Source organism: Panulirus ornatus, chromosome 72 (genome assembly GCF_036320965.1).
Source record: "Panulirus ornatus isolate Po-2019 chromosome 72, ASM3632096v1, whole genome shotgun sequence".
In the NCBI taxonomy this organism is placed as follows: domain Eukaryota; kingdom Metazoa; phylum Arthropoda; class Malacostraca; order Decapoda; family Palinuridae; genus Panulirus; species Panulirus ornatus.
Window position 1 is genome coordinate 8,702,899 of NC_092295.1, and position 20,855 is coordinate 8,723,753.

Sequence of the window (20,855 nt, forward strand, 5' to 3'; positions counted from 1 at the left end):
AGTTGCTAGAAGCAGTGAAAAGTTTTCATCGAGGATGTAAGGCATATGTACGAGTAGGGAGAGAGGAAAGTGATTGGTTCTCAGTGAATGTCGGTTTGTGGCAGGGGTGCATGATGTCTCCATGGTTGTTTAATTTGTTTATGGATGGGGTTGTTAGGGAGGTGAATGCAAGAGCTTTGGAGAGATGGGCAAGTATGCAGTCTGTTATGGATGGGAGGGCTTGGGAAGTGAGTCAGTTGTTGTTTGCCGATGATACAGCACTGGTGGCTGATTTGGGTGAGAAACTGCATAAGCTGGTGACTGAGTTTGGTAAAGTGTGTGAAAGAAGAATGCAGAGAGTAAATGTGAATAAGAGCAAGGTTATTAGTATTAGGTACAATAGGGTTGAGGGACAAGTCAATTGGGAGGTAAGTTTGAATGGAGAGAAACTGGAGGAAGTGAAGTGTTTTAGATATCTGGGAGTGGATTTAGCAGCGGATGGAACCATTTAAGTGGAAGTGAGTCACAGGGTGGGGGAGGGGGTGAAAGTGCTGGGAGCGTTAAAGAATGTGTGGAAGGCGAGAACTTTATTTCAAAAAGCAAAAATGGGTATGTTTGAAGGAATAGTGGTTCCAACAAAGTTATATGGTTGTGAAGTGTGGGCTATAGATAGGGTTGTGCGGAGGAGGGTGGATGTATTGGAAATGAGATGTTTGTGGACAAAATGTGGTGTGAGGTGGATTGATTAAGTAATGAAAGGGTATGAGAGGTGTGGTAATAAAAAGAGTGTGGTTGAGAGAGCAGAAGAGGGTGTATTGAAATGGTTTGGTCACATAGAGAGAATGAGTGAGGAAAGATTGACAAAGAGGATATATGTGTCAGAGGTGGAGGGAACGAGAAGTGGGAGACCAAACTGGAGGTGGAAGGATGGACTGAAAAAGATTTTGGGCAATCGGGGCCTGAACATGCAGGAGGGTGAAAGGCGTGCAAGGAATAGAGTGAATTGGAACGATGTGGTATACTGAGGTCGACTTGTTGTCAGTAGATTGAACCAGGGCGTGTATGTATATGTATGTATACTTTTAAACTTAGAGGTATGTATGTGTGGATGTGTATGTATATACATGTGTATGTGGGTGGGTTGGTCCATCCTTTTGTCAGTTTCCTTGCGCTACCTCGCTGATGCGGGAGACAGTGACAAAGTATAATAAAAAAATGTATTACAAATACAGAAATAAACAACAGAATTATAAAATTAGAATGCAAATTTTTGTGTGTTATACCCTATACTGAAAGATAAAAATGTAATATCAGAATACTTCAAAAACACATAACCAGTATCATGGAGTATTACTGAACATAGAAATATGTTACTAATTGTAGAAATTAACATTATTTTTTACATTTAAGTTTCCAAATCTCCAACAGTGTCAAAAGGAAGTTTGAAGAATTCTTTCTCAAGGCTTACAATCTGATGAATTATGAGAAGTTTGCTTTTCATAGTGTAAAAGAAAAAATCTTTAAATTTTTACATTATAAAGTTTTAGTTTTTTCAGTTCCAATATCTTTCTCCTTGATAGAAGAATGGGATCGTAGTACTGTCACTAGGTATTCGTGAATAATACTACCAGAAGCATCTGGCAAGTGTCATGAGTACATATGAATATAATAGTGGGGCTTACTAAAGGTTAAGAAAGGAAGGCCATTCCTTCAACACATCTTCAGTATTGTTTACATATTATCTGGCCAGTATGTGGAAAATCATCGTGTCTCCGTCAGGGGGTCGTTGAGTGGAGGTCATTGAAGCGTTGCGTGTGGGGACATCATAGAAGGTAGTGGACAAGGGTGCGGCTGTCGCGTCTTTTGCATAATGCACAAGTGCGTTACTCAGGGAGGTGGGGATATCAGTCTCCCAAGCAAAGTCGTACCCAATGATAATACGGACAGCAATCATGTCCCTTTTCCGTGAGTTTACAGAGGGTATTGTACCAGGTGGGCGCGGAGTCCAGGCTGCTTCCCGAGCTTTCGGCAAATTTGGGACCTAAGTTGGTCTTATTATAGCCAGTCTTGGCAAGGCCATCTCCTGCCTAACTCCTCAACACGACCAGGTATCCATAGGAATGTCACGGGATGGCCTGCATCCTAAAGTGTTGATGTTAGCTCTTGTATTTTCAGAGGATGAGGTTCTTATTCTCCCCTGATCCACATGCAGTGTTATCGAGAGCAGACCTGGAGTTGCAGCAAAGCAGGGAGCAGAAACTACTGGTATTTTCCTCAGCAAGAACAGCAAGGAGGGCTAACAGCTCCGCCTGAGTGGAGGATGCCCCATCAAAAACTCTGAGAGTTTGATAGGGTCGGGCATCAGGACAGGAGATATAGACCCCCCCAGCCCTGTCCATTGCAGGGTCAACAGAGCCATCAGTGTAAAGGACGACCCTACCTGGAGACCATTGAGTGATCCTGGAGAGGTGGTTTGTGTGGAAAACAACAGGGTTCATCTGAGATTTCGGGAATAGTCCACCAAGGGCAATCACTTCAGGTTGAAAGTCCAGCCATTGAGAGGGAAACAAACCAACAGCAGGGTTGACAACAATATCAGGCAGTAGGTCATGTTCTTGAAGGGCTCGGATGAGTGACCCTCGTCACTGTCTTCTAGAAGGAGGTTGGCCTCAGAGAACAGGAGTCTAGTATGCATGGATGTGGTTGCCTCACGGATCCCGTTGAGTGAAAACAGCAGTTTTCTGGTAAATCCCTGAGACACGATTCTGTAAGGAGGAAAGACCAAGTTCAGCATATAGGGAAGTAGATTGTGTTCACCGAGGGGCCTCAAAGATGATACGAGCAGCCTTCCTCTGGATGACTTCGAGATGGTTGACAGCAGTCTAACTAATGTTGACAAGGGCAGGGGCGGTGTAACTGACACTGAAGCAGACCAAGGACTCATACATGGTGAGAAGTACAGGGATGGTGGCACCAAGGGAACCCCTGCACATGGTGGAGGGGATCGAGATGCCGAAAGCATATATCTCGAGGATAGCAGACTTCAGGGATCTGACATGTGCGAGATACATACACACCCAAGTATTTTGTTTCATTAACCTAGTCCAAGGGCATTCCTGATAAGAACATGGGGGAGATACAACATGACTGTGTCACATGGCTTTTGCTTTCGCAGTTGAAAAACAGGAACTAGTGAATCGCACTCTGGAGACCAAATCAAGGGCTTGGAGTAGGACATCATCAGCATATCATGAGTGGACACCAACTGTTGGCTACAGGAGAAATGCAATGGAGTGCATGAGAGTGTTAAACAAGGCGGGACTCAGCACAAACCTGGGCAAGATGTCCTGTGAGGTAAGAGGTGATCATCCATCAAAGAAGTCACCATTTAACCCCAAACCATGCCAGTTTAGCTGAAATGAGGGCAGGCTGAGCTGTTGCAAAGTCTCCTTTAATATCAAGGAAGACGGAGACATGGGCAGCCTGATTGCAATAAAGGGAAGCAATGGAGTGTGCTATGCCACAGTGCTGTATGAAATCTTCGAGGGAGTTATGGAAGCCGCCAGTGGTGTGAAGAAGGCAACAAAATATTATTCTCTCCATTATTGTAAATTGTAATTATGCACTATTCCACAGAAGGAACAGCGGAAAGAAACCAGCAAGGATTTTTCTCCAAAGGCTCACTCATCTGCTCTTGATGCTATGTTGCTTGTATGGGAAATAGAAAAAGCACATGAAAGAAAGTACAGTGCTGATAGCAAAGTAAAATCTAATGATTGTGTAAATGGTAAATTTATCTTTTTGAACCACCATTCTTGGACCTATTTTGATATATGGATCATTAATATGTCCACTGTCTTCCTTTCTTTTGCATTCAAGACCCAAGTCTCGGACTGTTATATCTTCAAACATGCCCATCTTTGCTGTAACAGACAATTTTTCCTTCCATTCACAGCATAATGCACCTACTACACTTCAGCTCCCATGTTCCATTTGCTGCCACATTCACTCACAGGTACCTAAAGCACTCCAACTCCTCCAGGCCCTCCAATTCAAACTGACACTAAACCATCCTCCACCTCATTACCTTTTGCTAACATATACTCTCAACTTTCTCCTTTTACACATTCTCCCAGACTTCTGTCCAGGCCTCAAGAATACTATTTATAAGAAGTCACAGGTAATGGATTGGAAAACTATGTAAATCACCTCAGAGCTGCTGCTGAGCATAATCAAAATTTACTTGCCTACAATTTATACAGTGACCATCGTAGTACAACAACTTCAGAGACTCAAATTGTTGTTACTACTTTGGGCAGGATATTTCTGATAAATGAATGGCTTTCAGGCATTGAGTTGAACCTGGTCAGTGAGGTTTCTAACTATTTTATAACTGCTTTGTTTGTTTTGAGAGGGTATTTTGATTGGCCCATAGAAGAAAGCCACTGTGGATCGCTAACAAAAAAAATCACCACAGCTTCTTCGGCCAACAGTTTTCCCTCAGAAACATACAGAGTAGTTGCTGCCACAATAACTTATGGTAATAATGTAGTGAAATTATATATGGTGCATTCCATAGGATGAATAGAAAGTATTAAAGTAAATGAATGAGTTTATTGCATATAGGCTTGTACCTGCATTTTATATATTCAATATACATTATGGAAAACTGTAGAGAGATAATGTCATTTGGTAACAAATGTACCATAGATTCATGCAAGCTGTGTACTACTAGAAATATAAGTAGCTAATAACACTGAAGCTGAGTATGATGTAAGGAGAATATTCAATATAACAACTCTTGTGAGGGAACTTATCCAGTTACATCAGCAGGGAAAAAATGGAAATATGTTGGTCATTTTTTTATACTGATTTTAGAACTAATGTTCTTTAGTAGCATTTTTCTTGAATTTATTAAATTCGTTAAAAAAAATGTATTCGACTGACTCCTAGTCAAAGGACAGTGGTTTACTTTGTAAATGCTTTGTCTCAGCACAAGTAGTTTAGATGCTCATTGTTGGTTCTAGGCTTGTTGCATAACAAATCACTTGGGTCTGCATTATGCTGTTTCAATCTCTCTGGTAACTAGTCAGATACTAAGATGAATTGATGCCTAGTTAGGGTCTGCATTATGCTGTTTCAATCTCTCTGGTAACTAGTCAGATACTAAGATGAATTGATGCCTAGTTACATAAGACGTATATGACGTCATGGTTAATGATACCCTACATCTGGACTTTTCTATCATTGTTTACAATCAAATCATATATGTTTTAAGTCATTTAGTAGCATGAAGTCTTCAAAATTATACCACTTCATATGCAAACTTCCTTTTGAGTTATTTGTAAGATTTTTTTATAGCTGTATTCCAAAACTAAAGTTACCAACCCATCATCAACACAGTCACCCCATTTTTTAATAAATTCCACTGCAATACCATCCAAACCCACTGCCTTGCTGGCTTTCATCTTCTGCAAAGCTTTTACTACCTCTTCTCTGTTTACCAAATCATTCTCCTTAACCCTCTCATTTTGCACACCACCTTGACCAAAACACCCTATACTGCCACTCTTGTCATCAAACTTATTCAACAAACCTTCAAAATACTCACTCCATCTCCTCATATCACCACTACTCGTTATCACCTCCCCATTTGCCCCCTTCACTGATGTTCCCATTTGTTCCCTTGTCTTATGCACTTTATTTACCTCCTTCCAAAACTTGTTTTTATTCTCCCTAATATTTAATGATACTCTCTCACCCCAATTCTCATTTGCCCTCTTGCACCTTTCTTTTGACCTTCTGCCTCTTTCTTTTATACATCTCCCTCTCATTTGCATTATTTCCCTGCAAAAATCTCCCACATGCCTCTCTCTTCTCTTTCACTAATAATCGTACTTCTTCATCCCACCACTCACTACTCTTTCTAATCTGCCAATCTCCCATGCTTCTCATGTCACAAGCATCTTTTGCACAAGCCATCACTGTTTCCCTAAATACATCCCATTCCTCCCCCACTCCCCTTACATCCTTTGTTCTCACCTATTTCCATTCTGTACTCAGTCTCTCCTGGTACTTCCTCACACAAGTCTCCTTCCCAAGCTCACTTACTCTACCACTCTCTTTACCCCAATATTCTCTCTTTCTTTTCTGAAAACCTCTACAAATCTTCACCTTCGCCTCCACAAGATAATGATCAGACATCCCTCCAGTTGCACCTCTCAGCACATTAACATCCAAAAGTCTCTCTTTCATGCGCCAATCAATTAACATGTAATCCAATAACACTCTCTGGACATCTCTCCTACTTACATATGTATACTTATGTATATCTCTCTTTATAAACCTGGTGTTCCCAATCACCAGTGCTTTTTCAGCAAACAAATCTACAAGCTCTTCACCATTTCTATTTACAACATCGAACACCCCATGTACACCAATTATTCCCTCAACTGCCACATAACTCACCTTTGCATTCAAATCACCCATCACTGTAACCCGGTCTCATGCATCAACACTACTGACACACTCGCTCAGCTGCTTCCAAAACACTTGCCTCTCATGATCTTTCTTCTCATGCCCAGGTGCATATGCACCAACAATCAACCATCTCTCTCCATCCACTTTACACTCTATCACATACTCCTACCACTCCTGTTTCAGTTGTGCTACTCCTTCTCTTGCTCTTGTCCTCTCACCAACCCCTGACTTTACTCCCAAGACATTCCCAAACCAATCTTCCCCTTTACCCTTGAGCTTCGTTTCACTCAAGAGTTAGAACACCCAGGTTCCTTTCCTCAAACATACTACCTATCTCTCCTTTTTCCTCATCTTGGTTACATCCAAACACATTTAGGCACCCCAATCTGAGCCTTCGAGGAGGCTGAGCACTCCCCACGTGACTCCTTCTTCTGTTTCCCCTTTTAGAAAATTAGAATACAAGGGAGGGAGGGTTTCTAGCCATTTCCCGCATTAGCGAGGTAGCATTAAGAACAGAGAACTAAGCCTTTGAGGGAATATTCTCACTTGGCCCCCTTCTCAGTTCCTTCTTTTAGAAAATTAAAAATGAGAGGGGAGGATTTCCAGCCTCCTGCTCCCTCCCCTTTTAGTCGCCTTCTATGACACGCAGGGAATACATGGGAAGTATTCTTTCTCTCCTATCCCCAGAGATAATATATATATATATTTTTCTTTTTTCTTTCGTACTATTCGCCCTTTCCCGCATTAGCGAGGTTGCGTTAAGAACAGAGGACTGGGCCTTTGAGGGAATATCTTCACCTGGCCCCCTTCTCTGTTCCTTCTTTTGGAAAATTAAAAAAAAAGAAAAAAACGAGAGGGGAGGATTTCCATATATATATATATATATGATTTTTTAGCAAAGAAGAATAAAGGTAAAAAAAAAAAAAGCAACAAAAATAATTAGATGAAGAGATTATAACTGAATCAGAGCACAACTCATAGAAAAACAGTCAGCATAAGTTAATCTGATCATATTTCTTCATGATTAATCATACCCTACAGGAAGTCTAATAGTTGAATTACTATATTTGAATTTTGTAATTTCAAAATGTCTTTGGTATATAATATATATATATCTTTCTTTCATGCTATTCGCCATTTCCCGCGTTAGCAAGGTAGCGTTAAGAACAGAGCAAATGAAGCCGTTGTTTGTTCATTCCTGGCATATATATTGGGTATATGAAAATATTAATGACCTTTCCTGCCTTTGGAAAGTAGTCAGGAACGTTCATTTTCTAGCTGTTATATATACAATGTGCCAAAACCAGTGACAATCCTTTACAGCCAAGCCCCTCAAACTACTTTACTTTGACTGCCCAATATGCCCTGGATCATCCCATTAACAGCAAGTTGCCCCCATGTACAAAAAGTAGTGTGGAATGATAAGTACTTTGCTATTGGCAACAAATCAGCTTGGATATTTCATTTTTGATAATCAGTAACAGGTTATGTTCTACTATTTAGGGTACTCAGGTTTATATAGGCCAGACACTCCCCAATTTATGTAAGGCTTATGTTTCCAATTATGGTGTGCGAGTCAAAATGTCTGCAAGTCAAAAATCCCATCAATGAGAATAATTTAGCCTTCTCTACTGGGCTACTTGTTCATTTTCCATGTTACTGCATCACAAGTGATGTTTTTTATTGACATACACTGCACATTGTATTATACTAGCCTACTACTCTAACTCTTATAGCACCCCAAATTCTGGACTGCAATACCAACACTTAAAACCACTGCAGTGCATAACAGAAATATTGGAAAAAAAATTAAACCATAAAAAAATCCATTTACCTTAATCCTAGCAATGCGTAGACTATGTGAAGGTGGCTTTTTGTGGTGGATGATGAACACTGGGCTTTTCAGATTGATAAATGAGCAGTGGTCTATGCATGGGATCTTCCACTATCTTAGTTCTAAGCAAGAGCAATAGGAAGTCTTTTGCTGCCTTAAATCCAGACATGGTCTTTTTCTCTTAAATTACTTAGGGAATTTCAGGCATTTTTTTTTTTTTTTCAAAATAACCCAGTCACATCATCACTGAATATGGGTTGTGACATGTATCCATCTTCATCAAAGTTAGTAATTTCTCCATCTCATAGATAACACCAGCTCACTTCTTGGTTACAAATTGATTTTAAAGGTGCTGAACCTTTTACTTGTTCCTTAATGTGCTTGCTGTCCTTCACAATTGGTCATTTTCCAGTCATAAATGAAATAAGGGCAATATTTACAATATAAGTCACTGAAAGTTCCAAAACAGTGTAGCAGAGAACCAATTTAATTGCATCACTGTTTACGTAAGATGTCTGCCTTAGGGAAGAGGGTGCCCACTGTGCTACACTGTGTTTCCATTACTAATGTAAACTTTTCCATGTCTAAAACAAATACTGTATTCAAGTTATGGGAGAATTTGCTTAAAGTGGGACGTCTGTGTGTCGAGTCTTCCATCAATTTGGGAGTATCTGTAAAGTATAGGTAACTTCTTGCTCAATGTGGGCAACTTCTCAAATGTTATAATCTGACATCATATACAAAATTAAAAAATGTCATAGTCAAGATTGCCCTTTAACACTGTAGTACCTCTTTTTTCCATCCTGATTTTCTATGCAGTAGACGAGAGAAGTTGTCCAAGCTTTATGACACCAATTATTCTTCATAAAAGTCTGGTCTGTTTTAGATATCAGTTTATTATTTTTTAAATTTCCAAACAAGCTTAGATCCCTAATTGTTTTTCCCTTCATGGGAAATCTGATTTATAATCCTTTTTCTCCATTATTTGGGTTGATTATTTCATCTATCAATAATATGTATACTCTATAATGGCCAACTTATATAATTTTCAAGTCTCAATTCTTACTGGTTTATGACAGAATCAGTAACTTAATAGTTTTTCAAAGGCTGGAATGAGGTATTACCAAATGATCTTACATAAAATCCTACAGAAAAGACAGGCAAGCAGTTAAGCATAAGTGAAGCATCACAATTAGACAGGAACACATTAAGAATTTGAATATGTATTTTACAGGCTAAATCATAAAATTTTGATTTCATAGTTACATGTCCTTAATGCACTAATAAATTTCTGAAGATTACCATCAACCCCAAAGTTTAAAGAATACACACCAGTTAACCAGAACCAAGTTGATTAAATCATTATAAGTTTTACTTTATTTATGCTTATTTCAATAAGTCAGAAAAATGCATATAATAATTATTTTACCTATTTAACAGATTCTGGTTATCTGCATCCCAAATCATCAAGGTGTTGGTGGTGCTCTAAATAGCAGGTTTGTATTACCTAACCATTTACTAAACACAAAATTACTACAATAATTTTATTTACATATAAGTGATCTTGGGATACCCAAGGCTCATCATAAATCACTAGTGTGGCACATCTTGAATAAAGGTTGAGCCTTTTTCCCCAGAAATGCATGACTTGTCACACACGGTATTAACTGATCCTGAATCATGATTATAAATACATTTCTTTCCCTAACTTGGCTAAAATCACACATCTATGCAGCTAATACTTTTTTCTGAAATACAGGACTTCATCCATGACATTTTAAAAGAAGTTACTGAAGTCATTTAAGTCTGCACAATGAATATAACATTAAACTTAAAGTCAAAAAGAGATAGAGATGTGTAGATATACATATGGAATTTCAGCTGCAGATTTATGGCATAAAGGATACCATAAATCTGGGTAGTAGCCCAGTACAACTTTTAAAATTTGGTATCAGGATCCTCAGCATATACTAGTATGTGACAGTAACCACTGGTAGTCAAGACATAATGCTGGGTTAGAGGCTGGCAACTTTATTTGTAAACAACCTTACTCATTTACCATGCATCCCAGTAATTAACAGTAATGACATCCAAATGTTAAATACATTCAGTAGTTTTACATTTAAATTTTCACCCAAAAAATCTAAATGTAGTCATAGGGAAGAACTATACAATAGCATCATCCCTATTCAGTTATAATTAGGGCAGTATAAAGCATTCATTACCTCATAATACTTAAAAAATTATGATCGTAAATACTATCATACCACAGCAGACTAATTATTATGAGTCTGTACAAAAATTCTTGATTATATTTTAAAATGGGAACAGGCAACTCACCAAACTGATGTATGGATGGTGTATAGGTGAGGCCTACATAACTTCACGCCACTGTGTTATGTATTAGGAAGTTGTCGTGTTGATTATATATTATTATGACACCGTGTAATAAATATTTAACTGGTTAAATGAAAAGCACTTTAATGTATGTGGGCAATACTTTTAGCAAGGATGAAAGTGTGAAAGCTATGATGTCAGTAAAAAGAAAGATTTCTGGAACTTAAAAGAAAGTGCTAATAAAGGAAAAAGTATTTACAGTTTTTTGCATGAGTAATCCCACTCAAGCCACAGAAACAAGTACATGTAAGGCAAAATTGTTAGTAAGGTGCAATCACATGAAATGGATTTTTTAAAATGAATGTGCATTTAGGAGAGTGGATTCTGTGGGGAATGAGATCAACAGAGTGTTTGATAATAGGCAGAATGGAGATGTGCAAAGTAATGGGAACATATATACAAAGGAAGACCAATAAAAGTGAAACAGGACACAGTTGGGAAGTACATTCATCAGAGGGGTGTGCCTTGATGCAGGAACTTTCTGAAAAGTAGAGAGATCATGGTGTGTGGAAGCCACCCTTATTATACCATAAGACTCTGCACATTATGTAAGTAATGATGTGCTGCTTATTAGAAGAACAATGAATAGGTAAATTAAGGGTGTATTGTATACCAATTCCTTCAGTTACATGACTTTGAAGGATATAACAGGTATATTCTTGAATTAAATTACTGTAATAATTTCATATGATTCTAGCAAGAGAGTGTACGTATCATAAATTATGTTAACATTGTAGACTCTTGCAGTTGAAAAGTCATGTCAATTTTGGTGTGTTCTTTACTGCACTGGCACAGACCAGCAGTGATTGTACAGATCCCCCTTTACTGAACCGAAACATGAGATAGAATACTTTCATGTACTGTACTCTTTTCCCTATATACCCAAGTCTTGAAATAAAAAGGGAGAAAGATCAACTGCTGGATTTCATTACGATGTATAACAGTACAAGATCCAATGAATAATGCTGTGCCTCTGGCCTACAACTTGGCCGTTTGTACACTGTAAAGAATATTGTACACACTTATTTCCGTAATTCTTTTTGTGTAAAGTTTAACATTTGTGATCAAGAAAACATAAATCAGAATTATGCTTGATAATGAGCAATTATGCAGAGGAATAGTACTATCCTGTCAAGGCCTCTCAGAGACTTCAATGGATGTCAAGTAAATTACGGAAGTTGGTATGAACAATGTCAGCTCAATCTTCAAGATTTACCAGCCATCCAGACTTCACATAGTAAAAATTTGAAAAGGAACAGATGCACAAGAATAATATTAAGTATACACATTCCTATTTATGCCACAGTGTTGCTGCATTCACTAAACATTAGCCAACATGTTACAATATAATTATAGGAGTCTCAAAAATTCATCCACATACCAACAGTATTTCTGCGTGTTAAAGTAACCTCTCCTGTAACTAACTCATCTTCATTTTATAGTGTTAGCAATAAAGGGGAAGCAAGGAGAGTTACTACTTCACTGCAAACCCTATTCAGACAATCAGTATTTTAAGATTTATTTTAAATATGTAAAAACTTTTCAAACAAATCATAATGGCAAAAATCTGTCATAACACAGATCAGCAGCTGTATGTATATTGCTCTGAATAAACAACTGTGGTTTTTAACCACAAATAAAAACTTATCTAAATAAAACTCAAGAAAAACATTAAAGATATAAGTATTGTTTATATCAGAACTTTAAAGAAGGAATGATCATGTGAGAACAGTAAAATCAATACAGCTTCCCAAATAAGTTATACCCAATCTCTGAACTGAGCAACTCATAATACTCTTCATAACCTCTTCATGGATACTTAAACAAATTTCTGGGAAACGAACCTTTTCAAAGTTTAACCTTATAGTCCTGTTTTATTAATGTATTACAAAAAGGGATTTCCTCTTTTTCATATAATGACTAATACCTTTCCCACAGATAAGCTTACATTACTATACTTATAGTAATGGGAACAATGATCAACATCCATTATTATATAATGTAGTGCTAATACATACTTGGTAGCTCACTGCTCTACAACAGACAGTGAGAAGAAGAATAAGTCATCAACTCAACATCCTAACTCCAAACAGTTCTTAAAATCGAGTCAAACTCTCATTAAGTTGATGCACGCATATGGTGTAAAAAGAATATTTAAGATACTTTATTATATCATTAAATAATATATAATGGAGCACAAGTTAGATAATATCTCAAAAATTAAATATTAGGCATATCTTGGATATGCTCAAAAAACGAAATAATAATGGCCAAAAGTTTAACCTATAATGTATATGCAATTACATTTCCTTAGCTAGCTTCAAGATTCTGTGGGTTCACAATAATGGCAGGCTACTTTCAAATATTAAAAGAGAGAAAAAAGCTCTAAGTACAATATATAAAATAATTATTGCATGTGTGGCCTGCATACATTGCTGTAAGAAGTAAACAAAAAGACTGAACACTGAATAATGAGTATTGCAATAAACAACTGATGGTAAATACATGGACTAAAGGAAAGACAAGAGAAGAAAGTTGATCTACAGATCCGTGGTCACTCTCGAAGTGATGGCCTGCACTCTGCGGGCATTGCAGCTCTTACACAGTACATGTCCATCCAAAGGGTAGCAGCCACGTCCTTCAGCTTCTGAAGACAACACCAGCCCACAGTCCTATAAGTACAAAATTTCAAAGTGTATACATTATCTGGACAAGGAAAATTATTATATATAACAAGATGACAAATGGGTAAAAGATAGGAACAAAAACTGAAAGGAAGAGCCATGAATTTATTCTAGTTTCGATAACATCTTAAGAAAAATAATATCCCATCAGATATATAAGTTTATATCCAAAACAGGTGGATTAAGGAATTGCCTGATACTCTCGCTCACCTGCTGCAAACTGGCCAATCACCATTTCTGCCACCATTTTTCCCAAGTGCAACTACCTGCTTTGGCTTACTGCTTAACTGTAATAAGAGTTGCTTTCCTCATCCTCTTGTCTACTACATGGTGTAGAATCTTTGCATTCATCATCCATCAGTACCATCAAAGCATTATTGGTGCTTTGGTGTCAAATGTTAGCTTTGTAGGACCATCTCTTGAACATCATGTACCTCTTAAATGTTTACTCTCAGCACTAACCATGTCCCCAGTCATTCTGTTCCATTCATCTACCTCCCTTATACCATAAAACTATTTCTGTATATCTTTTAAAAACATGTTTCTTACATGTTATGTCTGGTTGCTCTATTCCTAGATCTATCCAAGAACTATTCAATGTTCATGTCACTGATCTCTTTAAAACTTGAAGTTTGTGACCAGGTCACCCCCCTCACTCTTCTTTCTTCCAAGATGGGTAAATTCTAGTAGTCCTCTTTTGGACCTTCTCTATTAGCTCTTTTTGCTTCTTTAGGTGCAACAGCCTTAAAAGGATATGAATATATTTGAGCGCTACTCTGATATTTGCCAAAAGACAAGCCCTTCCCTTCCCCTGTACCTCTCTCTGCTTTGATTCTGTGTTATCTTAGACCCCCATGACTCCATCAGCCATTTTCACTCCTAAGCCTCCAAAGAATTCTATCTCCTCAAGTCCTTCCCACTTAAACTCACCCATGAAATGCACCTCATATCTAAATTGTGTTCACAATAACTTTCAGCAGTGTGCTGGACAGGAAAGTTATTCATATGTATTCTCAATACTTTTAAGGTGTCACCTACCTCTGCCTGCCTATGGTTATGCCGCGAGTGAAAAGTCATCTTTAGCAAGGCTGCATCATCAGAGTACAATTTTATCAAAAAACTGTGGTGCAAACTTGAAGCTGCAGGAACCCAAAGAGAGGGAGTCCATGGAGTTATATAATAACATTTTAAGTGGTGTTAAAGGGATATTAATATAAACTCCTCCATACATACAGAAAATGAATATCTAAATAAAAATACAACAAAAAGAAGAAAAATGAAAAAGGAAATACGGTACACCACTGACTTTCCGGCAACTGACGGTTCAGCACCTTTAGTCCGGACAAAATTGCATGAGGGAACTTGAAATTACCACGGCCACCATATTAATTTACTGGGCGGCCACAGATAGCATTTTGTGTAGGGCACACTTATTTACATTCTTTACACGGCACTTGTTGGTGGTGATACCGCAATTCTGTGAGATTCTCAGCTTATATTGCTTAAATTTAACCCTAGCTATGGTTTCTAAGACATATAAGAGTGTCAGTCATGGTGTAAAATGTAAATACCAGTCCATGCAGATCCAAGATAAAGTGGAACTGCTGAATAAAATGGACTATGGTGTTTTGGTGCGTAAGGTGTGTGACATCAACAGTATTGGTTTATCAATTGTTTATAATATAAAGAAGCAAAGGGAAAAAATATTGAAATTCTATGCAGACAGTGATTCCAAGAAGCAAATGATGATTAGAAAAACTATGAAAGATGGTAAGAGTACTAAACATGATCGAGTGGTGATGGAAAGGTTTCGACAGTGTTGGAGTGGACTTGTCAGGTAGCACGATAATGGACCAGGCTAATTTGTTCCATACAGAACTGAGATTACAACATGAGCTTGACTACAGTGAAGGATAGCTTCAAATACTCATGAAGAGTCATGGAATTTCCACGAATAAAGTGTGCGGAGAAAAGCGGTTTGCAAACCACGAAGGAGCTGCTGAGTATGTGGATGAATTTGCGAAACTTGTAGCTGATGAGCACCTCAGTCCTGAGCAGGTGTATAATGCAGATGAAACTGCATTATTCTGGCGATGCACACCTAGTAAAACACTAACAACAGAGGAGGAAGAAGACCCCACAGGATTCAAACAATCTAAGGACAGACATTTAATATTTAATTTAAATTTCTAGCAGTCCATGTTATACTTTAGACACATGAGAGATGTATAATTTGTGGGTTAGAGGTGTGTTGATGAATTATTATTAAGTGACCATGGTTAGTCCGGCAAAATGGTTAATTTGGCAAGGCTTTGGAACCAAGTGTGCCGGAAGATTGGTGGTGTACCTGTACCATGTAATGCCTCTGTCAAAATATGGAAAAAGTTTTCTTTCGTCTTGAAAATGTTTCAAGGAAGAGAGGGGAGGTATGAGGATACTGCCAAGAGTAGAATCAAGAAAATATCTGACATAATGCAGTAATGGTTTAATGAAATTTCTTTCATGCATGTTTGTCATATCCTCCGTGAGTGAGGTAGTGTCTAGAGCAGATGACTCAGGCTTACAGGATAAAAGATTATCATTTGGCTTTCTTCTGTCCCATGTTTTGGAGAGTAATACAGGGGAAAAATTTCCAGGGTCCACTCCCATCACCTTCTTGAACATGCAGAAGATATTCAGTATTCTTCCTCCCCTATGCCCAGGGATAAATGGTACAGCAGTAGATGCAAGGCAGAAAAAATAACTTGTCAGCATGCAAAGACTGGACATAATTAATACCTCACACTTGTAGCAGTTGACGTGGAATGAGCGATCAAGAGCCACAACTCTGACTGTTTCGTCCTTTCCAGGCTCTGGCATTATGGGTTCTTTACACACAGTGCACCGAGGAGCAAATTTTCTGTAATGTTTTGTATAAACATGTACAATGTTTTCATACAAGAAATCATGTTACAATTAACAATAATTCAATGCTTATTCATGTGACTATAAAACAATACAAAGATCTGACAAATTTCAAATTACTCAAGGATGAGAGGTTATGAGTATAGCTAAGAATACAGTCTAAAAAATATAATGTGTTTTGGAGTGGAAATGAAAGTAAAGAAATCGTAATTTGCAGATGAATGGAAAAATTATATCAATGAACATTGAAAGATGAAAGCAATAATTAATAGATTTAATAACATACTGAAGATATGGATACACAAAAATAATTCATATTACTTACTTATGGAAGTCATCTATACAGTGAATTTGATTGGAAGCATCAACTGTAAATGGAATGCCATCAAGAGACTTGTTACAGACAACGCAAGTAAAGCACTGTGGATGGTATGGCTTCCCTGTTGCACGCAGAATCCGGTCTAGGATAGGTTTAGTGCACACACAGCACTTCTCCAATGTGTTCTAAAAGTATAACCACATGTCAATTGAACAAACTACATTTTCAAATAATTTTGCTTAAATGATAGTTGAGAAAAAGGAGAATGATGTGCAAAAGTGAACATAAAAGTTGAATAAAAGTAGGAATAAAAACAGCTGAACCTTCCTAATATGATATAATTCATAAGGATTTCCTCATCTAATATGTAAAAAGCAGTGGATTAATGAACTTTAATCTTCCAAAGATATTTTCGGGTTTTTGAACTTCAGTAAACACGAGTAAAATCATGACGAGGCCATCTTGAATTCATGAGTGCTGACAGTTTGCCAATCGATTTCAGCTTTAAGCAATATCATCTTTGTAGAGATATCAAAATTAGTTGTATTACCACTGTATTCTTGCAATCAATGGTATACAAATGATTACAGTAAGGTATATATTTCTGAGTTCTCGGTACATGTTTTTCCAGTGCTCATGATTTAAAGGTTGTTTATGCCATCTGCTTCCCAACAAATGGGTATGAAAAGTAGTTAAAGAGCTATGTTAATCAGTGATCATTATGAATTAGTGTTTAACGAAATTTTTATTATTTTTTTTATTATTTTACTTTGTCACTGTCTCCCGCGTTAGCGAGGTAGCGCAAGGAAACAGACGAAAGAATGGCCCAACCCACCCACATACACATGTATATACATACATGTCCATACATGCAAATATACATACCTATACATCTCAATGTACACATATATATACACACAGAGACATATACATATATACATATGTACATAATTCATACTGTCTGTCTTTATTCATTCCCATTGCCACCTCGCCACACATGGAATAACAACCCCCTCCCCCCTCATGTGTGCGAGGCAGTGCTAGGAAAAGACAACAAAGGCCCCATTCGTTCACACTCAGTTTCTCTAGCTGTCATGTAATAATGCACTGAAACCACAGCTCCCTTTCCACATCCAGGCCCCACAGAACTTTCCATGGTTTACCCCAGATGCTTCACATGCCTTGGTTCAATCCATTGACAGCACGTCGACCCCAGTATACCACATCATTCCAATTCACTCTATTCCTTGCACGCCTTTCACACTCCTGCATGTTCAGGCCCTGATCACTCAAAATCTTTTTCACTCCATCTTTCTACCTCCAATTTGGTCTCCCACTTCTCGTTCCCTCCACCTCTGACACATATATCCTCTTGGTCAATCTTTCCTCACTCATTCTCTCCATGTGACCAAGCCATTTCAAAACACCCTCTTCTGCTCTCTCAACCACACTCTTTTTATTTCCACACATCTCTCTTACCCTTACATTACTTACTCGTTCAAACCACCTCACACCACATAATATATTCAGTTGCACAGTTTAATTTACCAAAATTTCTCGTTGCACAGTTTAATTTACCAAAATTTCAACTATCTGCTGGGATATTTCTCACATTGTGTCTCTTACATCTAACATACCTCATACGACATGGATAACCTGCCTAGAATTGCACGCACTGATTTCAGATCTTTCATTATTTATGCCTCTACCAGCAAGGGAACCATTTATATGTGCCTAAAGCTATCAATTATCCCTGGGGATAGGGGAGAAAGAATACTTCCCACGTATTCCCTGCGTGTTGTAGAAGGCGACTAAAAGGGAAGGGAGCGGGGGGCTGGAAATCCTCCCCTCTCATTTTTTTTTTAATTTTCCAAAAGAAGGAACAGAGAAGGGGGCCAGGTGAGGTTATTCCCTAAAAGGCCCAGTCCTCTGTTCTTAACGCTACCTCGCTAATGCGGGAAATGGCGAATAGTATCGAATAGTATGAAAAAAAAAAAAAGCTATCAAGTGCTGTTGAAGATTTCTGATTAAGCCCATTTCTTAGGGGCACTTCTTAAAAGTCAACGAACTCATTCACAAAAATAAATTCCTCTATCTAGCAGTCTGAATTACATAAGCTGGTGTTAACAGACTGCCTGAATGAGGTTACAACACAAGAGAAAAGCCACCTTTGGCGAGGTTGTTTCATTGGGAGTACAGTCTTGTCAAAGAACTTCTCACTCCAAAGGAGTTCATCATTTCCCTGCTACTGGAAGTAGCCAGTCTTGGAGCTCCTGAAAAGGGGAAGTACTGAAGTAACACCTGGGCAGTTATAAATAAATAAATAAATACATAATACAAGTTTTGCCCCAGTGTCACAGTTGGATACTCATATGTAGAATCTTCCCCATACATATCAGCTGGTGAAGTATCAAAAACCCATCAAAGCTTTAAATATTTACTGGTAAATTACATGTTAGCTGGTAGTAGTTGGTAGGCAACCTATGACCAAAGAGGTTTATTACCTGGATATCAAGAGGGTTAGTGATTGGCTGTCAAGTTGCACTCCTCTTACTCAGGTAGCAGTCTTTTCTTTCTGCCTCACATACACATTCTGTCTATAAACATGCAAAATCTCTCTCCCTGTCACACACAACACTTAACTCACACAGCTCATTTTTCATAACTAGATTTCTTGTGGTGAGTACTATGTGCTAGCCCTGCCTTCTGGTAGGAACATTTAGGAAGAAACATTAGGTAGAAGCTGTAGGTAGGAACACTGGGTAGAAATAGTCAGTAGGAACATCAAATAAGAGCCTTTGCAAACACTGTGCTAGACTGACCCTCTGCCAGTGGCCTGTTAAGGGTGAGGCATTAAAGGCCAAGAAGCAGCACTGGAGTTTACTATTTATGGAAACTCTATTGCGGTGGCCACCCCCTCTTTTTCCACTCACTGGGCATTTTCCATTTCAGGAAGCACTTGTCAGTACATAATGTTATAAAGCAATTTCATAATACACAATATAGGTTGCACGTCAGACTGGTTACAACGAGGTTACGAACACTTGTTAGAAAAGAATCACTGATCAGTGAGACCAGTTGCTCTTGCTGTGAGCTATACTGTTTTTGAAATGTTTTTCGTTTTTTGGGTGCTTTGGTTACTTCTTTCATTTCTTCATCAAGAATATAGATAATGTATATGCTGAGGTAGCACTTCCATGAGCCAGCAAATGACTGCTGTGGTTAGTGATTCCTTGCCAGAGCAATTACCACTACTGCCACTAAAAATTTTTGAAACTTTTCAGATTTACTCTTGCGTTTACATTACCTATTTTTTTTCATGAGCACCGTACAAGTGAGTCACTAGCAAGCATAGGACCAGACATGTACTATTTTAATTCTGTATCTTATCTATTAAGCTAAATAAAAGATAAGACATTTATGAGACAATTACAATAAGCCCAATTTCTGTATTACATAGGTCAACTATTTTACCTTTCCATCTGTGAAAACTGCAAAAATTGTACTTACTAGGTAGCAGTCTTCACAATAAGGTTTAGAGTCAAGAGCATAGAAAGGCTTTCCCTGCAGCTGGAGATGACATACAATGCAGACAAAACACTTGATGTGATAAACTTGTTCCATCGCTGTGCAACCAGTGCCCTCACCCACCACCTTCTCGCCACATCTGGTGCAAATACCTGGTGGAAAAAACAGAAATCCTATTCTTCATGACAATCATTATCTTAAATGCCTTAGGATAAACCAACACCTGAGATCAAGAGAGAGCTGATAAACTACCACTGTTATCTATTTTAGAAAAATACATCATATTGGTAACGGCCACTTTATGATAATACAATCTTCAAATCTATATACACATAGGTAATAAGCCAAAGACAAAGTGGCTAGAAGTGGTTATACTATTAAATCATAACAATCTACACATTACGATTTGAGATCCTTATAAGTAATGAGATGCTTCTTAAGTGAGGAGATTATGATATTTCACATGAAATCATGGGGCTACATACTTTATTATATATATGACAAAACTCATGGAAACAGAAAAGGCTCCTAAGACGAAAGGCATTACCAGAGAATATAACACAGTACTGCAATACATAATTATTACATTACTGAGCGTTTCATACAGATTATGGAAATATATAAGCTACAACTGCAGGGATTTTTATTGCAATGTTTGAGGAAATCATGAGTGAAAGCTTCTACAGTTAGGTTATATCTATCTCAGAAAGGTAACACTCCAAAAAATAGG

General features: G+C 37.9%; 2 protein-coding genes across 4 annotated transcripts in view; one reads left to right on the top strand and one right to left on the bottom strand.

The window, feature by feature from the left end:
• The window catches only part of LOC139748125 (uncharacterized), a 58,944-nt gene extending 48,058 nt beyond the window's left edge, over positions 1-10,886 (top strand). Inside the window, exon 4 of the mRNA XM_071660797.1 lies at positions 9,734-10,886. The gene's annotated coding sequence lies outside the window, so the exon portion shown is untranslated. The remainder of the gene's footprint in view (positions 1-9,733) is intronic.
• LOC139748126 (uncharacterized) overlaps positions 4,579-20,855 on the bottom strand; it is a 465,017-nt gene continuing 448,740 nt past the window's right edge. For all 3 annotated transcript variants that reach the window (XM_071660799.1, XM_071660798.1, XM_071660800.1), the window contains 4 exons: positions 20,108-20,277; positions 16,604-16,782; positions 16,153-16,273; positions 4,579-13,362 (listed from right to left, as the gene is read on the bottom strand). In XM_071660799.1, the coding sequence (XP_071516900.1) occupies positions 13,231-13,362; positions 16,153-16,273; positions 16,604-16,782; positions 20,108-20,277 (602 nt within the window). In that variant the 3' untranslated portion in view covers positions 4,579-13,230. The remainder of the gene's footprint in view (positions 13,363-16,152; positions 16,274-16,603; positions 16,783-20,107; positions 20,278-20,855) is intronic.